The sequence below is a fragment of the Capricornis sumatraensis genome, chromosome 4 (assembly GCF_032405125.1).
Source record: "Capricornis sumatraensis isolate serow.1 chromosome 4, serow.2, whole genome shotgun sequence".
Taxonomy (NCBI): domain Eukaryota; kingdom Metazoa; phylum Chordata; class Mammalia; order Artiodactyla; family Bovidae; genus Capricornis; species Capricornis sumatraensis.
Window position 1 is genome coordinate 103,090,403 of NC_091072.1, and position 22,118 is coordinate 103,112,520.

The 22,118-nt window shown below is 35.6% G+C and overlaps 1 protein-coding gene and 2 pseudogenes across 1 annotated transcript; 1 reads left to right on the forward strand and 2 right to left on the reverse strand.

Moving 5' to 3' along the window:
- Positions 1 to 633: 633 nt before the first annotated feature.
- On the reverse strand, positions 634 to 2,246 carry LOC138078681 (olfactory receptor 6C1-like; annotated as a pseudogene).
- Positions 2,247 to 9,348: 7,102 nt separating this feature from the next.
- LOC138079252 (olfactory receptor 6C3-like) lies at positions 9,349 to 10,256 on the forward strand (annotated as a pseudogene).
- A 3,918-nt stretch (positions 10,257 to 14,174) lies between these two features.
- LOC138077894 (olfactory receptor 6C1-like) lies at positions 14,175 to 15,113 on the reverse strand. Its single transcript, XM_068970262.1, has one exon. It carries the CDS (start codon positions 15,111 to 15,113, stop codon positions 14,175 to 14,177), a length of 939 nt encoding a protein of 312 aa, XP_068826363.1.
- Between the last annotated feature and the right edge of the window lie 7,005 nt (positions 15,114 to 22,118).

A 22,118-nucleotide genomic window follows, 5' to 3' on the forward strand; every position in this document is an offset into this window, starting at 1 on the left:
AGAAAGATATATCCATTTGAATGCAGAGTTCCCAAGAATAGCAAGCAGAGGTAAAAAAGGCTTCCTCGGTGAACAATGCAAGAAAATTGAGGAAAACAATAGAATGGGAAAGGCTAGATTCTTTTCAAGAAAATTAGAGATGCCAAGGGAATATTTTATGCCAAGATGGGCACAATAAAATATAGAAATGGTACGAACTTAATAGAAGCACAAGATATTAAGAAGAGCTGGCAAGACTACACAGAAGAACTATATAAAAAAGATCTTAATGACCCAGATAACCTTGATGATGTGATCACTCACCAGATATCCTGGAGTGTGAAGTCAGGTTAGCCTTAGGAAGCATCACTATGAACAAAACTAGTGGAGGTGATGGAAATCCAGTTGAATTCTTTCAATTCCTAAAAGATGATGCTGTTAAAATGATGCACTCAATATGTCAGTTTTCATTCCAGTCCCAAAGAAAGGCAATGCAAAGAATGTTCCAACTACTGCCCAACTGCACTCATATTTGGTAACATGCTGACAATAAAAGTATGAGCACTGAAAAATACCTCCAGGGGGACTATGTGAAAATTAATAGACTTTGAAAGCCCTGGTTTTTATATCATTGTTCATTGTTATGCCTGTAATTTATAAAACAAGGCTTTTATTTTTTTCATTTCCTGAGAAGAGTACAGTCTTCATGTCCATGAAGGCTGACTTGACTTTCAAATTCCTTAGGGTACAAATAAAGGGGTTCAGCATGGGGATTACTGTGGTATTTAGCACAGCCACTCCCTTGCTCAAAGACACCCTGTCCTTTGCTGATGGATTCATGTACATGAAAATGTAGCTGCCATAAGAGATGGAGATGACAATTTGTGGGAAGAACACGTGGAAAAGCCCCTTGTCCTCTGAGAGGTGGAAGAGATCCTCAAAATTGTTCTGATGATATATGGATAGGACAGAATTATTAATACCACAGTGAACATTAAGGTAAACACAGCAATGGAAAAGCCCATCATCTCTAGCAATTTGGTGTCTGAACAAGAAATGTGTGAAAGGGGAAATAATCACAAATAAAATGATCAATTGCATAATCAAGTTGTCTGAACAGCAGGAGTGATGAGAAAATGATTAAGGATGAAGCCAGCCAAGAAGCCAAGACAAGTAGTATGCAGACTCTATGATTCATGGTGCTTTTGTAATGTAGCTGTTTGCAGATGGCAATGTAATGGTCAGAAGTCTTGGCAGCCGGTAGGCAAAACTCAGTGACTCCCAAGAGAATGAAAAAAAAAAAAAAAAAACTGAGCCATACAATCAGTAAAAGAAAAGGTTTTATCTCCTGTAATAATGGTGATAAGGAACTTGGGTATAGAGACAGTTGTGGATGACACATCTAATATGGAGACATTTCTGAGGAAGAAATACATGAGGGTCTGTAGGTGGGCATCCAGCAGGGTTAGGGTGATAATGGTCAGGTTTCCAATGATGCTGAGCATGCAGGTGGTGAGTAGAAAGACACAGATCACAACGTGAAGTTGTGGGTCATCTGACAGTCCCAGAAGGATAAACTCTATTCTTTCTATGCAGTTTCCTCTTTTCTTCTTATTTGAATATTCTTCAGGGTAAAACACAAAGAAGCTTAAAGAAAAGGAAACTATTCACAGATAGCACTGAAATTTATTTCTGGAAGGGCTATGCCATACTAATTTAACTTGGGAGATCTTTGAAACAACTTATCTTTAAAGATTTTTTTTTCTTTTTACCATATGCTAGTGTGTGTTTTTCATAGAATATTTCTTTTAAAATAATTATTCCACTGATTGAAATGGGGTTAAAATATGCTTAAAATTTTTATCCATATCACATACTCTAAATGCGAAGAGCAGGAATTTTAACCTAGGCTTTTCTATGTATTTGAAATACTGGACTAGAAATGATATTTGTTGATCTTTTAAATCCTTCCCTAAAATATTTCTTTCCCAATGGGAAACTCCTCATCTTTTCTTCAAATTCAGTTAGATTGCATTATTCCCTAATCTTTTACCTGATTTCTTACATTATTACTTTGCTAGTTAATTTATAAAATCCAAATATGTCAGGGAAAAGGTCACTCAAATGAGTCCGTCTTCCAAGTGAAAGTCATTGGACTTAAATCTTCAACAATATGAAAGACTTCTAAGCTCTCACTCTGACATCCACCTTCCTAACTTCTGACTCCTTATCTGAATCACACCTAATGCAGTCACTATTGTGACCATCGCGAGTATTGGAGCCAGGGTTTCTGAACTCTGAAATCTAATGCCTGATGATTTGATGTGACAAAGATATAATAATAATAGAAATAAAGTGCACAATACACAAAATGAGCTTGAACCATCCTGTAACTAGCCTCCACCCAGGTCCTTGGAAAAGTTGTCATCTACTAAACTGATCCCTGGTACAAAAAGTTGGGGAACTTGTGTAGAGTCCAGAGTACAGAGGAGGCAGAATGGATTTTTCATAGACTGGATCTGTGTCATTGGCTAAGGAAACTAAATTGGAATCTAAAATGAAACATAAAACATTATCTTTCAGAGAACATTTTTTCTTCAAAATCTCTGCCATCTAAATATTATTATTCTCTCTATATGTGTGTGAATATTCTGCTTTCTATCCTATGTTGTATTTTATATTTTCCTTTTTTCTACATTGCTATTCACTTAGTAAAATCTCTATTTTGTCAGTATATTGGTATAATTCTTAAATAGCAATGAAAGACTTTCACTTTGTCTGGCTGTTTAACAGTAACAATAATAACAATGCATTTATTGTAAAAGGTCAATAAATTGACCCAGTTATTTTCAAGATCACTCATTCTGTGAATTCTCTTTGAATGGTAAAATTTACATTTTGGTATCAGGAGAGACCTTTCTGCAATAGAATATTTAATTTCAAGATATAGGTTGATTGATTTGTTGTATGTGCATGCTTAGTTGCTCAGTTCTGTCCAGCTCTTTGCAAACCTATGGACTATATCCCATCAGGCTCCTGTATTCATGAGATTCTCCAGGCAAGAATACTGGAGTGAGTAGCCATTCCCTTCCCCAGGGGATCTTCCTGACCAAGGGATCTAACTGGGTCTCCTGCATTGCCAGCAGATTCTTTACCATTTGAGCCACCAGGGAAGCCATTTTTTAGTATGTAATGCATCATCATATTGTGAAAATTCTCAGAGTTTTTTCTTCTACAAGGCTGAGCCTTTTCATTCACTTTACTATATAAGAAAACTATAGCTACTTTCCATTTAGGGAAAATTCCAACTGAGATAAATGGTGGCCAATTCTACTGGGAAATCATGTGATGTTTAGGAGAAAATGAGCATATCCTTTTGCTAATCCTCAAAGATCAGAGGAAAGCAATATCTTGAAACTTACAAAAACAACAGGCTTTATATTGTCTTTAGACAAATTCACGGCAACTCAATATTTGGTAAATATTTATTAATGCAAGTGTAAAAGTCATGGTTCTCAATTAACAACAATTTTCTCTCTAACAGCTGTACGTAACGCTGATCTTTAAACCATTTTGGAATGTGAAGTGTCAACCATTCCTGGGATGTTTTTGATAAAGCAATGAAGAATATACCCAAGTCTTTAAGACCTCATTTCAGACTTATCCTTCCTTAGGACTTATCCACACTTTTCCCGCTATTCCCATGAAATTTAGGATAACAAGCTTCATATCCCTTTTTCTCCCTTAAGAATTCTAATGTCTTATATATCTCAAGTTCAATCAGGCTTGTGGTTCACTTAGAGTGAATATTAACCTATCCAATAAACTACTGCTTGTCAGAGGAAGTGAGGATGATTGGGACTGGCATATATACACTATTGATCATTGTTCATTACTGCTCATCTCAGTCTCATCCAACTCTTTGTGGTCCTTTAGATTGTAGCCTGCTAGGCTCCTCTGTCCATGAGATTTTTCAGTCAAGAAATACAGGAGTGGGTTGCCATTTCCTCCTCCAGGCAATCTTCCTGACCCAGGGATTGAATCTGTGTCTTCTGTGTCTCTGCACTGCAGGCAGATTCTTTCTCTACTGTGCCATTGGGGAAGCCATACACTATTGTTGAGTAATTATTATAAATTACTGATAAATCTAATTATTTTCACATAGTATCTCTAGAGTTGTTTTTCATTTCTCATACTTTTATTGCCAGCTCTTGCCAAGGATATTAGATAAAATTTTTTCCCCATTCAAATTCCCAACCTTCTCTCATACACTTCCCTTCCTTCAGGCTAGTCCTTCCACTCTATAGCAGTGAACTGACGTCATAATTCTTCTTTGAAATGTTTTTAATTCCATGTTTTGGGACAATATTTCTTAAAAAATTAAAGACAGAAGAGGCAGAGCAAGAGCACACAAGAGAGACCTGTGTTTTATGATCTCCCTAGGTAACTCTCTTTCTAGAATTTCAGGAAATACTAAGTCATGTAAATCACTATTTTTAATTTACTATACAATGGCCATATGTATAATCTGTTCATCTCATTAGACTATTACATATACTCTCCTCTGCATATTGTGGCCTACCTAGTAGTTATGTGAAAACAATACAACTAAGAACATAATGTAATTATATTTTCTGAGAACTCAAAAAACTTTTCTCATTCAGTTCAGTTCAGTTCAGTTCCATCACTCAGCTTAAATCTTCTGTGCCATATAATTTATCAATATGAATATATACATTTAGGAAAACTGTGAAATACCCCTCTTTTTGGAAATATTTAATTTACATATATGCTGTAACAATTCTTAAAGAAAGGTTAAAGAATGAATATTACCAGATACCATATATGACTACATTTTTTCTGGCCAGTTGTATACTTAAATTATTGATGTTATGCTGATCTTTTCAATAATCAATAGCTGAGAGTTTTTTTGTAACTTTCTCATATCTGTGGCTATTTTGAGGTAATATCTTACAGATTCAATAATCTGCTTAAATGACAAACCTAATTAGTAGGGATAAAGAAGCTCACATTGGCAAAGTTAATTGAGGTTAAAAAAGATTGTAAGTTCACCTTATTTTAAGTACTAGAAAATTCCATTGCTTTGGAAAATGTATTGATTAAAATTTATAAAATGTTCATACAAGATTATGCTATTCTTATACTGGAATTTTATTTTATTTTTTATGTTTTCCGTGAAGTCAACACTTGAAATAACAATGAGGGATACTCAAACTCATCCTACATTTTTAAAACATTTACCCAGAAAGAGTATAATTGTAATTCACTGAGCAAAATTCTTCCTGATATTCATGTACTGTTATCAGTTGAGAGACACAACTCCAAAATTTACTGAAAAACAAATAAAACAACTTATTAAAAAATACTGAGGAGATTTCCACTTTGTAGGAAAGTTGTGGAATTACTATTTCCTCCCCTCATGCTGAAACATTTATGATTTCCTGGCTTAATTGAAAATATTTGAAGATACTGAAGTTTAGACTTGATTGATGATTGTGAGTTCTTGACACCATAAAGTGTAGTCTGGGAATTAAAAGAACTGTGAATGAATTACAAAAGAGGAGTTTATGCTGATACTATCAGATAATGTAGTTCTCCACATAACTCTGTACAAAGTCCTTAGTTTTTAGTATAAATGTTTGCAATCTGCATGTAAACATTGATTATCAATATCAGAGGTAAACACAATTTTTCTGTAAAAGGGCATTATATCAATAATTTAGAATTTGCAGACCATAGTGTCCCTGTTGAAACTATTCAACTCTCCATCTTTGTAATACAAATGCTGCTATGAGCATTGTGTGAATGGAAGGGCTCAGGCATGTTCAATAAAATATTTGTTTTTTCTTTGTAATACTATGTTACATTATCTTTTTTTTTTTTAACTTTACAATATTTTATTGGCTTTTCCATACATTGACATGGATCAGCCATGGGTCTATATGTGTTTCCCCATCCTGAAACCCCCTCCCATCTCCCTCCCCATCCCCTCCATCTGAGTCATCCCAGTGCAGCAGCCCCAAGCACCCTGTAATTCACATTGAACCTGGGCAGGCAATTCTTTTCACATATAATAATATACGTGTTTCAATGCCATTATCCCAAACCATCTCACCCTCTCCCTCTCCCTCTGAGCCCGAAAGACTGTACTATACATTTGTGTCTCTTTTGCTGTCTCACATACAGGGTTATGGTTACCATCTTTCTAAATTCCATATATATGTGTTAGTATACTGTATTGGTGTTTTTCTTTCTGGCTTACTTCACTCTGTATAATAGGCTCCAGTTTCATCCACCTCATTAGAACTGATTCAAATGTATTCTTTTTAATGGCTGAGTAATATTCCATTGTGTATATGTACCACAACTTTCTTTAACAAAAATATGAACTGGGCTAAATCCACCCCAATGACAGTTTTTAATATTACAGTATCTCCCCACTTCCATGATTTTTCAGTTTTCTCTTCTTTTACAAACTACTCACTAACATATGAAATACCATATATATAGTTTACTGGTCAATTATGTTCAGGTTTATTGTCTATGTTCTCTTACATCCCTCACCCCATGAAAGCAAGGATCTTTATCTACTTTGTAGATGCACTCCCAGCAGTGATGTGCTGGAGTTTGCCTGGACCACATCCTGGGAGCCGAGGGTTGCAAGTCTCTTCTCACTTCTGAGTTCTGTAAGGGTACACTGATAGCTTGAAATCTGCCATGGTGAGAGACTTCACCTTCATTTGTGTTTCCAACTAGTGATTCTTTTCATATTTTCTTTCTCAAATTCTTTAACAATAATACATGTTGCAATCAGTTGTTAAGGTTCCGTTGATTAACAGGGATTGACTCTGCTCATAAATTATTATTTTATTTTATTTTATTTTTAATTTTTACTTTATTTTACTTTACAGTTCTGTATTGGTTTTGCCATACATTGACATGAATCCACCTTAAATATGTTTATTTATTTTAAAATATTTATTGAGTATCCACTGCATGGCTGACAGATGTTCTAAATGAGAAGGATTAACAACTTCTGGTAAATGTTTAACAACTGCCTCTCTGGAGTTGTACAAATATAAATCTATTCCTAGAGATTCTCTGTTTCTATGATGTAAACTCAAAACTCAAGGGATATAAGCACACTAACTCTCTTGAGGGTAAGTCCAGAATTTCTGGGAGAAAAAAGTAGATTCCTTAAACATAATCATACAAGAGTCAAATCTAAATTAAGTTTTCACACACTCAATATCACATGCTGTTTCTGAAGTTGCCTCATATATCTCAGTCATTTTGCCTTTTTACATTTTTTATCCATATTTACAAAACTGATTCACCTGTATCTTTTAATGATGCCTCATTGGCCCTCTCTTTACTTAGATTCCCTTGGGCTAACAGGAGACAAATAAAATAAATCCAGCTCCATGTGTATGACATACATAGAGAAGAACATTCCTATTTTCTGTTTTTCAAAGCAGAATCTGTAGAAAATGTTAAGCTCTGAAGCCTAAGAAATATGTTACTTAAATTGTATAGATAGATTATCATAGAATTACAAAATATTCATTTAAAATCTTTGCATTAACACAAAGAAAATGTCTTAGTAAGTAGTGTTTCATATTATATGAAAAGGAACAAGTGTAAGAACTACTTTATGATTCTACCCAGGTGTAATTAAGTTTATACATAGAGCTTGGGTAAGAAACAAAGGGCAACTACGCATTGCATTATAATTGAAAATATTCCTCAAATGTTGCAACAGCAAGAATGAAGGATATTGTGGGTCAAATATTACCAGTCTAACCATAATGAAAACTATAAACCTTGAGAGCCATGACAACTTGATTTGAGAGTACATAAGAAACCAAATAAATTGCCAACTCAATTCACCAACTCAGAATTTATATAAGTACAGAAGTAATCAGACTTTAAAATTTGAGACTAAATCATCAAGAAGAACCAGGGAGTAAGTATCTTTGTTATTTTCCAGTATAACAATATGACTCTATCTCATTAAAATATTTTTTATTTTTATTTTTTAATATAAATTTATTTATCTTAATTGGAAGTTAATTACTTTACAATATTCATTTTGCCATACATCAAAATAGTATTTGTTTATGGGTTTGTGAATTCAAAACCTTTTTATATTAAAATGTGATTATCTACTAACAAGAAGACTATTCAGAGTCCTAAAGAACCAGCACAGCAATAAGTCTAGAGCTTTTCCTTAACTTTTCTTAAGTTAAATGGTTTTCTGTTACAGAAATAAAATGACATTTCCTATGTAAAGAATATCTGCTTCCCAGTAAAAGTTTGACCATCTACTTGGTCACTTTCTAAAGAAATATTGTAAAACAAAAGAAAACTGATGTGTTCATTGCATGAACTAAAGTATTTCTAGGCAGTATTTATTTTAGTAGCAGAAGTTACACTCTCTTGTCCTTCTGATCTTTTATTAGAAAAAGAAAACAATGATGGGGGAAAAGGGTTGCATCAACCAAACCCATAAGAAAGCAGAGAATACCAAAAAAATATTCCCATGGATAAACATATACACTAAAGTGAGATATTTACTATGTAGACTACTCATTTAAACTTGTGAAAGTTTCCTAAACAAAGTGGGCCTCAGTTTTTCAAAATATAAATGTGGAAGAGGGCTACATAGGCTCTGTAAGCTTATAAACTCTGTATTTAGATTATCTACAAAGCATACTGGTTTTTATAATACTGAAGAAAGGAGAAGAATAAATTAAATATTATCATATTATTACCAAAGAAACTAACTATTTTAAAGAATAATCTGAAGTCTTAGTAAAGAAAACAGTAGAAGAAATGTCCCAGTTTAAATGTTAACATGTAACTTTTATTTCATCCATGGCCTGTGAGAGTGTATTTTGGGGATGAGAGCTCAATATTTAACTTCAGATAATATTCATTTGGACTTACCCTGGCTCAGATGGTAAAGCATCTGTCTACACTGCCGAAGACCCTGGTTTGATCCCTGGGTGGGGAAGATCCCCTGGAGAAGGAAATGGCAATCCACTCCCCAAAAATCCCATGGACAAAGGAGCTTGGTAGGCTACAGTCCATGGGGTCGCAAAGAGTCAGACATGACTGAGCGACTTGAGTGACTGAGTGACTAATATTCATTATTTGAATGAAAGGTTGAATGGAAACTGGAGAAAGTTACTGTATGGGAACAGAGGTTTTAAATTTCAAACACTATCTTCATGATGGAAGCTTTAAAACTTTTGTATTCTATCCTCAAATATCTTTTAACATTTTTTTATGTCCTATAAGGAGAGCATACATTTTCTGTTCTAATGAGGGAGAATAGAATCAGAAATGAAAAACTACACAAAACCCACAGAAGTCATTCTTCTGGGCCTATCAGATGACCCAGAGTTTCAGATTGTGACTTTTCTCTTTTTAATCATCACATGTATATTGTCACTGGAAATTTAACCATCATCATTCTCACCTTGGTGGACCCCCATCTATAGACACCTATGTATTTTTTCCTCAGGAACTTCTCTATATTAGAAATTTCCTTTACAAAATCTGTATTCCTAGATTTCTGGGCACAATTATCACCAGGACCAAAGCAATTTCATACAACAATGGTACAGCTCAGCTGTTTTTCTTCATTTTCTTGAGTATCACTGAGTTTTATCTTCTAACTGCCATGTCCTATGATCGCTATGTAGCTATCTGCAAACCCCTGCATTACACAACCATCATGAACAACAGAGTCTGTGTATTGCTTGTCTTTAGTGCTTGGCTCGCAGAGTTCTTAAACATCTTCCCACCTGTTATTCTTTTTCTCCAGTTAGATTACCGTGGTTCTAATATCATCAATCACTTTGCTTGTGACTATTTCCCCCTCTTGCAAATATCCTGCTCAGACACATGGCACCTTGAAGTTTTTACTCTGCAATAGAGATTCTGCTTTTTACTTTGGCATTAATAATTCTATCCTATATGTTCATCATCAAGACAATTCTAAGACTGCCTTCTGACAGTCAGAGAAAAAAGGCATTTTCTACATGCTCCTCTCACATGATTGTCATTTCCATCTCTTATGGAAGCTGTATATTCATGTATGCCAACCCTTTAGCAAAATAAGAGGCATCCTTGACGAAAGGAGTAGCAATTCTAAATACTTCTGTTGCTCCTAACCAGCAAGTGAAGCAAGCCTTTAAGATATCATCCAAAATGTTATCTTTTTCTCAAGTAAATGCAAGTATCTGTAGCATTGAAAAATAAAAGTTCTGGTCAATGATTTCTTCATTCATATTCTCTCAAAACTATTTCACTACAGTTACATGGTGCCTTTTTATTCATTCCTATTCTAAACTTCCCCACACATTGAACCAAGTAAATTAGATAAAGCTGAATACTGCTTTAGAATTTTCTGTAAATTGATTTTATGCGCATGTATTTGATGAAGTATAAAATGTTACAATGTAAGCCATTTTGTTTAAGAAAAAGAATCTCAGGAATAATGTGGATTTCTGAAGTTGTCACTCATACTAGATAACAAAAATGAATAGTATTAGAAAATTTTGATTCTATTGGCATTTTCATGAAATCAAATAACCACAAACACTTGCAGATTGTAAATTAAATATAAATATTTACTTAAATATTTTTGAAAGATTATAAACATACATATTCAAAATCTTTATGCTACTATTAATAATTTTGATAATAATGAAGAGAAAGGCAAGAAAGAACAGGGTAGAGATAATTATGTTTAACAATTACTATATTTCAAACTTATTCTAGAGAATTATTTTCTAGAAGAAAGCAATTTCTTCCTATTGGCTCACTGAATCCCGCCAACAACATTCTGAGGTACCTGTAATTGTTATTCTCTTTCAGAAATATTACTTTATCTTTTCCTCTGGAAATATCTTATAAGATTATCATCATTCATATACATGTGAAAAATGTTGGAATTAAATTTTAAAATCTTACCTCTATCAAGAATTTCCTCATTTTAGTCATAAACAGTCACTCAGTTGTGTCCGACTCTTTGCAACACCATGGACTGCAGCACGCCAGGCCTCCCTATCCATCATCAACTCCCAGAGTTTACTCAAACTCATGTCCTATGAGTCAGTGATGCCATCCATCGCATCTTCTGTCATCCCCTTCTCCTTCCACCTTCCTTCTTTCCCAGCATCAGGGTTTCTTCAAATGAGTCAGTTCTTCACATCAGGTGGCCAAAGTATTGGCACTTCAGCTTTAACATCAGTCCTTCCAATGAAGATTCAGGACTGATTTCCTTTAGGATGGACTGTTTGGATCTCTTTGCTATCCAAGGAACTCTCAAGAGTCTTCTCCAACACAACAGTTCAAAAGCATCAATTCTTCAGCACTCAGCTTTCTTTATAGTCCAACTCTCACATCCATACATGACTACTGGAAAAAACATAGCTTTGACTAGATGGACCTATTAGTCATACTACCTTACTTTAAATAAGAAATAATATATGGGTCAATGTTTAGGAAAATTTTGATACAGGAGGTCTGTGGACGATCCATAGCCCACTGGGAAAATTTGGCCCACCACCTATTTTTATTAAAAGTTTTATTGAACACACCTGAGCCCTTTCATTTACATGTTGTTCATAGCTGCATCCAAAATAAAGACAGGAAGAACTGAGTAATTGCATCAGGGACACTATGCCTGCAAATTCTAAATTATTAATATATTACCCTTCCACAGAAAAAGTCTGTGTTGACCCCTGCTATTGATAGTCAAAATAATTATACTGATAGCAAACATTTAAACTAACCACTAAAGAGTTTGTATAGAATGATGTAGAGAGCTGCATTATCTGACAATATCAGTGTAGACTCGTTCATATCTTTTGTAAAATTTTTACAGTTCTTTTAATTCCCAGAACTAACCCATCTACTGTTTATGGTATATTTTTATTGAGTGAATAAGAACTCACAATCCTCAATCAAGTCTAAACTTCAGTATTTTCACATGCTTCCAATCAATCTTAAAAATTATAAATGTTTCAGCATGAGGGAAGGAAAAAGTAATGGCATGACTTTCCTACAAAGTGGAAATCTCAGTATTTTTTTATAAGTTGTTTTTCCTGTGTTTCATCAAATGATGGATCTAAGACTGTCAATTGAGGATAGTATGTGAATATCAGGAAAAACGTGCCTGTGAGTTATAGTTACAGTCTTTGTATAATAATGGTTTAAAAATGAGGGATGAGTTTGAGTACCTTTCATCATTATATAAATTTTTGAATTCATGGAAAACAGAAAAGAACAAAGTGTTCAGGGCCAGAATTGCATCATCTTGCATGATTATTCATATAAATTCTAATCAGTACATTTTACAATATGATAATGCTTAAAATAAGCATTTTTAACAAAAACCCTCAAGTTTATTTATGGTAAAACTTTGCTCTTGTTACCTTCTTTACTCCTATTGAGTAGGCATATCACTTAAAGAGGCAATTAAATGAGTTGTATGTACAAGCTATTATCTCAGAATAGTCACAAATATGAAAAAGTTATAATACCCCTTAGCTGCTGCTGCTGCTGCTGCTGCTGCTGCTGCTGCTGTTGCTGCTGTGTCACTTCAGTCCGACTAAGTGCGACCCCATAGATGGCAGCCCATCAGGCTCCCTCGTCCCTGGGATTCTCCAGGCAAGAACATTGGAGTGGGTTGCCATTTCCTTCTCCAATGCATGAAAGTGAAAAGTGAAAGTGAAGTCACTCAGTCATGTCCCACTCTTAGAGGCCCCATGGACTGCAGCCTACCAGGCTCCTCCGTCCGTGGGATTTTCCAGGCAAGAGTACTGGAGTGGGGTGCCATTGCTTTCTCCCTTAGCTACTGATTATGAAAAGATCAGCTTAACATCAAGCTTTTATTTAAATATACAACTGACCATAGTAAATGCAGTCATATTTGGTATCCAGTAATATTTATTTCATCAGCTACAAATTGGCACTTGCCATGAGTGCTTGCTATCTGCCTCTAAAAGGATTAAATTATGTGCTGTGCAGCTGCTGATGTTCAACACCGCCTGAAGGAGTTCAGTGTGGAGATCAGGAGTGAGACACTTTGTGCTCTGGGAAAACTGGCAGGATGGATCTTCAGATAGTTAAATAGTCTCAGAAGCTGATTTTATGAGCCCAATTCTTAATTCTCCTCATATCAGAAAAACGCTAAAATTCTTCATGGAGACAACTGTTTCTCATAACTAGCAGACGTTTCATGAGACAAGCAGAAACTTTCTACAAAAACAATGTGCTTGAATACATGTACTCCCCTTTTACCAAATCACATACATACTGTCCTTCCGCTATACCTCTTTAGATCTGTTTCTCACTGATATCTGAGGTCTGTCTCCCAGATTGCAATCCTCATATTGCCCCAAATAAAATTTAAAGTGCCACTCTCATGTTGTGTATTTTTTAAACTGATAATTTCTTCAGGCATTTAAAAAGAATTGTTATGATACATGTGTTAATTTTGGAGTTCCCTAAGAAGTGGAGGCTATTTCATAGTTTTCCCTAACCCCTTTCATAGTTTTCTTCATTATAATAGTCTTTGAGTTGATAAATTATACAGCACAGAAAATGTTAAACTCAGTAATGAGAAAGTTATTTGATTTCCCAAGAAAATGTTATTACATCATTCTTTTAAGTTGTACTCTTTTTCACCTAGTTACTAAATTGGCCACAGTATGGAAAGGAGAGTATATGCAATATTCAATGAGGCTGTCAGATTATGTTTATTGTCCTTGTGTGGTAATAAAAAATAAAGTTAAACATGGTACAATATTTACTCAGTTACTGAAAAGAGTAATTCTGGTGAAATCACTAAATGCTATTCTCTCTTGCATTTTGAAATTTCACCAGAAGAAAAGTGCATGAGAGAAGGTTTGCAATCTGAATGGACAAAAACATATTTGCCTATATGTGTACATATATGAAGTGTTCGAATTTAAATGGCAAAAATAAAATACACATATGCAAATATCCTTAGTAAACTGCTGACAATTAACATATAAATGATGAAAATGAATCTAGGGAGGCTGTGTGGATATTAATAAATTTTGAAAAACCTGGATTTTAATTTAATTGTTCTTCATTCATATGCCTCTAATTCATGAAACAGGATTTTTATATTTTCATTTCCTAGAGAAAAACGTAGTCTTCCTTGCCATGTCCATGAAAGCTCTCTTGACTTGCTGATTCCTAAGAGTGTAGATAAAGGGATTCAGCATGGGTGCTACTGAGGTATTTAGCACAGCTACTCCCTTGCTCAAAGAGACCCTGTCTTTTGCAGATGGATTCACATACATGAAAATGCAGCTGCCATAAGAGATGGAGATGACAATCATGTGGGACGAACACGTGGAAAAGGCCTTTGTCCTCTGAGTGGTAGAAGGGATCCTCAAAATTGTTCTGATGACATATGTGTAGGACAGAATTATTAATGCTAAAGTGAACAATAGGATAAACACAGCACAGGAAAACCCCAGTATCTCTAGGAATTTGGTGTCTGAACAAGAAAGGTATAATAAAGGGAAATAATCACAAGTAAAATGGTTGATAATATTGGACTTACAGTAATCAAGCTGTATGAAGAACATGAGTAATGGGAATATAATTAAGAATGACGTCAGCCAAGAGGCCAAGACAAGCAGCGTGCAGACTCTGTGATTCATGATGGTCATGTAATGCAGCGGTTTGCAGATGGCAACGTAACGGTCATAGGACATGGCAACCAGAAGGTAAAACTCAGTGACTCCCAAGAAAATGAAAAAAAATAACTGAGTCATACAATCATTAAAAGAGATGGTTTTATCGCCCGTAATAATGGTGGCCAAAAAGTTGGGAATAGTGACAGTTGTGAATGAAACTTCCAATATGGAGAAACTCCTGAGGAAGAAATACATGGGGGTCTGGAGGTGGATATCCACCAGGGTCAGTGTGATAATGGTCAAGTTCCCAGTGATGCTGAGCACATAGGTGATGAGCAGAAAGACAAAGATCACAACCTGAAGTTGTGGGTCATCCGAGAGTCCCAGGAGGATAAATTCTGTTATTTTTGTGTAGTTTCTCATTTTTCTTCTTTTAAGTAACCTTCAGGAGAAAACAGAAAGGGAAGACACAGAGAAGGGGATTATCCATGTATAACACTGGGATTTGTCTCTGAAAGTAAACTTACTATGCCATGCTAACATAATTCAGGAGATTTTTAAAAACAAGTTAATAAAAATAGGTAACTTACTTTAAAGTAAGTTTTTTTAAATTTTATTTTATTTTATTTTACTTTACAATATTGTATTGGTTTTGCCATACATTAACATAGATCCACCACGGGTGTACACATATTGCCTATCCTGAACACCCCACCCACCTCTCTCCCCATAGAGACAACAAAAGAGACCCAGATGTATAGAACAGTGTAAAGTAAGTTTTTACCATATGCCAGTATGTGTGTTTCACATGGAATATTTCTTTTTAAAATCCCTGTTTTACGGGTTGAAATCAGAGTAGAAACAATTTTTAAAAATCTTATCCAAATCACATACCTGAATTGAAAAAGCAGGGATTATAACCTAGATCTTTCTGAAACCTAGGAAATATAGTAGAATAAATGCTACCTGTTGAATTGTAAAGTGCCCCACCCCCCACTCTTAGAGGGTTCCCTCCTGTTGGGAAAGACTTTGTCTTTTTTCAAGCCCCATAAAATCACCCTATCCTAGTTTGTGTCGGCTGGTTCCTTGAACTGTTATTCTCTACTGTAATATAGAAAATCTAAATGTGTCAGGAAAAAGTCACCCAGTGGATATGTCTCCAAAATAAGTCATTGGAATGAAATCTTTAACAATGACAGATTTCTACGTTTCCATTCAGACTCAGATTAACCTCCCAACTTCATACTTCTCTTCTGAGGCACCAGATAATGGAATAAAGGAATCCAGATAATGGATTTGCTTCAGCAGTCTTCTCAGATATTAGACAGTCAAGAGAGGAGGCAGAGTGGACATTTAGTAGATTGGATCTATGTTATGAGTTAAGGAAACCAAACTGTGTTGTTCTTTCACCAAGCTGTGTCCGCCTCGTTGTGACCCCGTGGACTGCAGCATGCCAGGCTTCCCTGTCCCTCACCATCTCCCAGAGTTTGCTCAAGTTCATGTCTACTGCATTGGTGATGCCACCCATGCCATCATGCCATGGTGATGTCATGCCTCTGACATCCTCTTCTCCTTCTGCCCTCAATCTTTCCCAGGAACATAGTCCTTTCCAATGAGTCAACTGTTGGCATCAACTGGCCAAATTATTGAAGCTTTCAGTAGATAGTAGAAACGGAGCTGCTCTGCTACAACAGTCAGTTCAGTTAAGTTCAGTCACTCAGTCATGTCCGAATCTTTGAGACCACATGAATTGCAGCATGCCAGGCCTCCCTGTCCATCACCACTCCCAGAGTTCACTCAAACTCACGTCCATCGAGTTGGTGATGCCATCCATTCATCTCATCCTCTGTCGTCCCCTTCTCCTCCTACCCTCAATCCCTCCCAGCATCAGAGTCTTTTCCAATGAGTCAACCCTTCGCATGAGGTGGCCAAAGTACTGGAGTTTCAGCTTTAGCATCATTCCTTCCAAAGAACACCCAGGACTGATCGCCTTAGAATGGACTGGTTGGATCTCCTTGCAGTCCAAGGGACTCTCAAGAATCTTCTCCAACACCACAGTTCAAAAGCATCAATTCTTCAGTGCTCAGCTTTCTTCACAGTCCAACTTTCACATCCATATATGACTACTGGAAAAACCATAGCCTTGACTAGACAGACCTTGACTTAGACAAACCAGAATTAGGTCATCTATGAATGGTTTAGCACCAGGTTCCCTATAAATTGGGGTGCCATGATGGGTGAAGGGGTGACTACCTTTCTGGCTGCACCCAGTGTCCCTGGAAGAAGGGCTCTTTGCACCTGACCTTGGTCCCAAAGCACAGGGTGGCGCTCCCTTAGGGACCCTGGTGGAGGCCTGCTAGCAGGGATGTTGGGGGACCAGCTATCCAAGACTAATCAAGGCTCCTGTGATGCTGCTGTGTCATTCTGCATGGGTAATATTCTGACTTAGAGGTGTTCAGTCATAATCCCACAGATGGTATCTTCGCTCCACTGGCTCTTCAGCTAAGCTCTCAACCAAAGTGTATAGATATCTGAAAACAAACATTACCTTGCGGAGAATATTTTTTCTTCAAAATTTCTGCCATCTAAATGTTATTAGTATCCTCTCCATTTCTGTTTCTAGCCAAGTCCAACACTTTGCAGCCCCTTTGACTGTAGCCCACGAGGCTCCTCTGCCCATAGAATTTTCCAGGCAAGAACACTTGGGTGGGGGTGCCATCTTCTACTTCAGGGGATCTTCCCCATCCAAGTATTGGACCCAAGTCTCTTGCAAATCTTGCATTGGCAAACAGATTATTTACCAACTGTACCACCTGGGAAGCATCTACATTAATATTCCCTTAATAGAATTTCTATTTTGTCACTGTATTAGTGTAAAGATGAAATAGCAATGAAAATCTTTATTTTGTCATTCCAATTAACAGTAATAATGATGCATTTATGTTAAAAGGAAGCTGAGCTCCCTCAATAAATTCAGGCAACCCAGAATTTGATACATATTTACAAATATAAAAGTCATTGTTATCAGTTAACAAAAGTCATCTCTAATTAACAATTGTGTATAAGAGTCAGACATGACTGAGCAACTGAACTGAACTGATGACTCTGATCTATAAACCATTTCTGGAATGTGAGGTGTTAACCATTCTTGGGATGCTTTTGCTAAAGTAATGAAGAATATATCCAAATTTATAAGACATCATTTCAGAGTTTTTTTCCTTACAACTCATTCATGCTTTTTTCCCCCTTAGTCCCATGGATCTTAGGATAACAAGTTACATATTCCTTTCTGTCCTTCTTTTTAATGAATTCTCCTGTCTTGGATAAAGGCTTCCCAGATGGCATTGGTGGTAAAGTACATGCCTGCCAATTCAGGAGACATAAGAGATGTGGGTTCCATGTCTAGGTTGGGAAGATCCCCTGGAGAAGGGCATGGCAACACACCCCGGTATTCAGCCTGGAGAATTCCCATGTACAAACGAACATGGCAGGCTATAGGGTCTATAGGGTCTCAAAAAGTCAATACAGGACTGAAGTGACTTAGCAGCAGTGTCTTGAATCTCACTGTTGAAACAGGCATGTGGCTAATTGAAAGTGAAAATTAACCTATATGATAAACAAATGCTGGCCATTGTGTTAAATAAGATAACTGGAAGTGATTTTCAGGACACATATGCTATTCCATAGTAAATTGTAAGCATGGCTTCTTTGAGAAAAGGTCACTAGCATTCCCCAAATTCATCACTTTTAAAAACTGACAATATTTAAATGTCTATTAAGGATTGGGTTCCTTATTTTATACAAATTGTGAGACACGAGTGGGAAGCTCTCTAAATTCCACAATATAATTGGAAACAAATTAGCTTCTCACATTCTCTATGTGAACTAAATTTTCTCTTCATAACTTTAAGACTCCTAAGGAAATCTTAAGTAATTCTATGAACACATATATCCTCAAGCAGTTTGCACCTTTTGCATACTACGCAGTATTCCACTTCCTTATCTTTTCCTTTCACTTGAGGATCTTTTTCTTGGGGTTAGGTTTATAAGCTAGAATAATTTGTCACAGAATAGAACAGAATATTTATTAAATTTGATATCTTGGGTAATAGCTTGGTTTTATAACAACCCTAATCTTTTTTTCTAGAATGATTCGTTCCACTCCTGATTGTGTTTGCTGACATCTAATACCATGGAAGAACGTCATCATGACTGTATGGGAAAAAAATAAAAACTCATAAGAGTCAATTTAGATTATTTTCAGATTATTACTTTATGACTGCCTTTGACTAGTCCTACAGTTAGTTCAGAATCTTGTTTCTCTCAGTCCTCTAATTTTTTTCAGGAAAAAAAAAAAATCCTTGTTTCTTTCTTAATGGAAAAGGGAAATCAAAGCACCAATAAGTATGACTAGGAATAATGAAGGAAAAACTGTAAAGACCTAAGTCACTCTCAAAATCTGTATATTTTCCTAGAAATATTGCTTCTCTCCTAATTGTCTCAGTTTTAACTATTATCTATGTCTGAAGATAATTTTTAACTTAAAAAGGAAATAAATTCTTTAAAAAATATGGCATCAGGCCTTAATTTTAGTTAATAATGTGTGAGACTATTAGGGTTTTGCATTCCAAGAGAAATTATTAAAACTTCAACTCTCTGAGTTATAGGTTTCTTTTCCACTATGAACATGACTATAATATTTCATGGAATTATTATGAGGGCTAATTTAATTAAAAGAAAAGTGAAATTATATAAAAACTTTAAAGCATGTATTCTCAGAGTAAATACTATTTTTATTATTATTCCTAAAAATAAAATCAATTATTACCTTTGAAGAAGATGAAACCAAAATAAAAAACAATAACCATTTTTGAGGAAACTCGCTTGAGAGACAATGCTAAGATTTATGTAGTTATCTAACAGACTGATTACAATAGTTTTGTGTAATGTTTGAATAAGCTAACAATGAGAGGCTAAATATTAAAATCATATAACTAGTAAATGGTCAAATTGGTATTCTAAATTCTTTCTGCTTGAACTGAAGCATGTGTTATTTATCAAACATATACTCAATGAGGAGGACCAAACTCAAAGAGTAATTTTCTAACAATGAATAAATAATTAGTAAGACAAACAGAAAGTATTAATGTGCTCATTCTTCATAACCCTTGATATTTACAGAAAGGAAAGGCAACTCTAAATTATTCATCTCAATGTAATGAAAAGTTAAGCTAAGAATGTAAAAATTAATGCTAAGAAAAAGTTGTCATTGGCTTTTACTTTACAGTCTTACCTCTTTTTGTACAAAAGCATCACTTCAGGTGACTGAAACTACTTTAAAAACTTGGTAACTGTTTCAATTTTAGGATAAGATATCGAGCATTTCTAAGAATACTCTATCTCAACACATTTGGAATTACCTTATTTCTATAGATAAATTTCCTTGATAGATTTTACATGGAAGCCATGGGAGCAAACACAGTGAAGGGAAGCAAGATATGGAGTTACTGCGGTCCTTTCTGGATGTGATTGCTATATAAATTTTAACCTGCATGAGGCAAATGTTGCTTTATCCACCATATGGCCAAGGCTCATGGGAAATACAGTAGCAAATCAAATGTGACAACAGGGCCAAGAGGAAAATACACTAAGGATTATAAACATGCTATCAACATTTATACCACTACTGAAACAGAAAACTTGGCAGATAACATCCAAACAGATAGAAAATCATGAGAACTAGGGAAGAAGCATATGGATTATTTTGCTTACTATTTATGTGAAGAGGAAGGGATTTCTTGAATATCCTAAATCATCATTTCTCTGAAGAATAGACCTTTTTCCCTTGCTGACTAAAATACTGTGATGAATGAGTCTTATGAGTAAACGTTATATTTTCCTTTCTTATGTGATAAAATGTGTCTATAAAGTTGTGCTCTGTGCTATTAAATATAAAAAATTTTACATCAAATAGAGCACAATAAAAAGAAGAATGAGACAAAATATCATACTCAGTGAATTCCAATGAAATTTATGAGAAATTTTGGATTAAATACACTTTAAACTGTTCAAACTCTTCCAAAAAATTTTTCAGGTTATTTTTCCATAATAATGGTACTAATTGTTGAGAAACATCTCAGAGGTCCTGTTTTCATCTGATTGAAAACAGGTTGTCAGTGTTCCAGTAATTACTGAAAGCATAAATCTAGGAATTTTACAAGAATTTACAACACAGATTCCTTTTAATCTAATTTTAGAAAAGACAGAAAATTAAATAAACCTCATCTATTGACTCAATCACTGTTATTCATTCAACAAACATTTATTGAGATTCTTCTATCTTTGGATACTATAGGAGCACTAGGGACACCACAGGATCAAAATAGACATGACCCAAACTTTAAGCAGCCTGCCAAGGAACCTCCAAACACAAATATAGAAGATATTTGTGGTGGTCCATGCACAGGTTGGAAAAGAATTTCCAGACATATAGAATGAGAGGGAAATAACGTTTATTAGAGTGGGAGATGCTGATAAGAAGAGATACTACATTTGATCTTAGCCAAAAGCCTGAGAAGCAATATACTTAGGCACATGGGGAGAGGGGAGGAGACGGTGAGATGTATGGAAAGAGTAACATGGGAACTTACATTACCATATGTAAAATATATAACCAAGGGGAATTTGCTGTATGGATCAGGGGCTCTGCATCAAAAGGGGTGGTATTGGAATGGAGTTAGGAGGGAATGCAAAAGGGAGGGGATATATGTATACCTATGGCTGATTCATGTTGAGCTTTGACAGAAAATAGCAAAATTCTGTAAAGCAATTACCCTTCAATAAAAGAATAAATAAATTTAAAAAAGAAAAGAATGGGAGACGCTGTTAGAATAGTGGGCCAGCTCAAGGGAGAACCGACGTTGAATAGTCCTTAGACAATTTTATACCCAGGGTACGAGTACAAAAATGGGATAGATGTCTTGCGGGTCATTTGCTGATTGGATGAGGCACGTATCCTGGGTGGGGAACAGTAAGGCAAATACATTCCCTGTGTGGGGTAGGAGAGAAGACAGGTTATACTGCTCAGGAGGACCTGAAATCTGTTAATAGTTATGACATGGGGGAGGGAAGGACCATATGTGTCTGGTTTTTCCGTTCCTCCGTTCCAAGACCCTCCTTGGTTTTATCTGCTTTTTAGTCCTTGGGTCACCACATTCCTCCCTTCCTTTATTTTTAGGGCCAATTTTTTGGGCCCTCTTGATGCCTGTTCATGTCTTATTATCTACCTTTTTCCCTTCTTAAGCATTTGGGAATCAAGTCTCAGGATAAGAGGAGTGATGACCAGTCTGGCTTCTTCAGGCTCTACAGGGGTGTCATGGGGCTCTGGGTTTCCTTTGCCTGCTTCTTTGTCAGAGTGCATTTATGGAG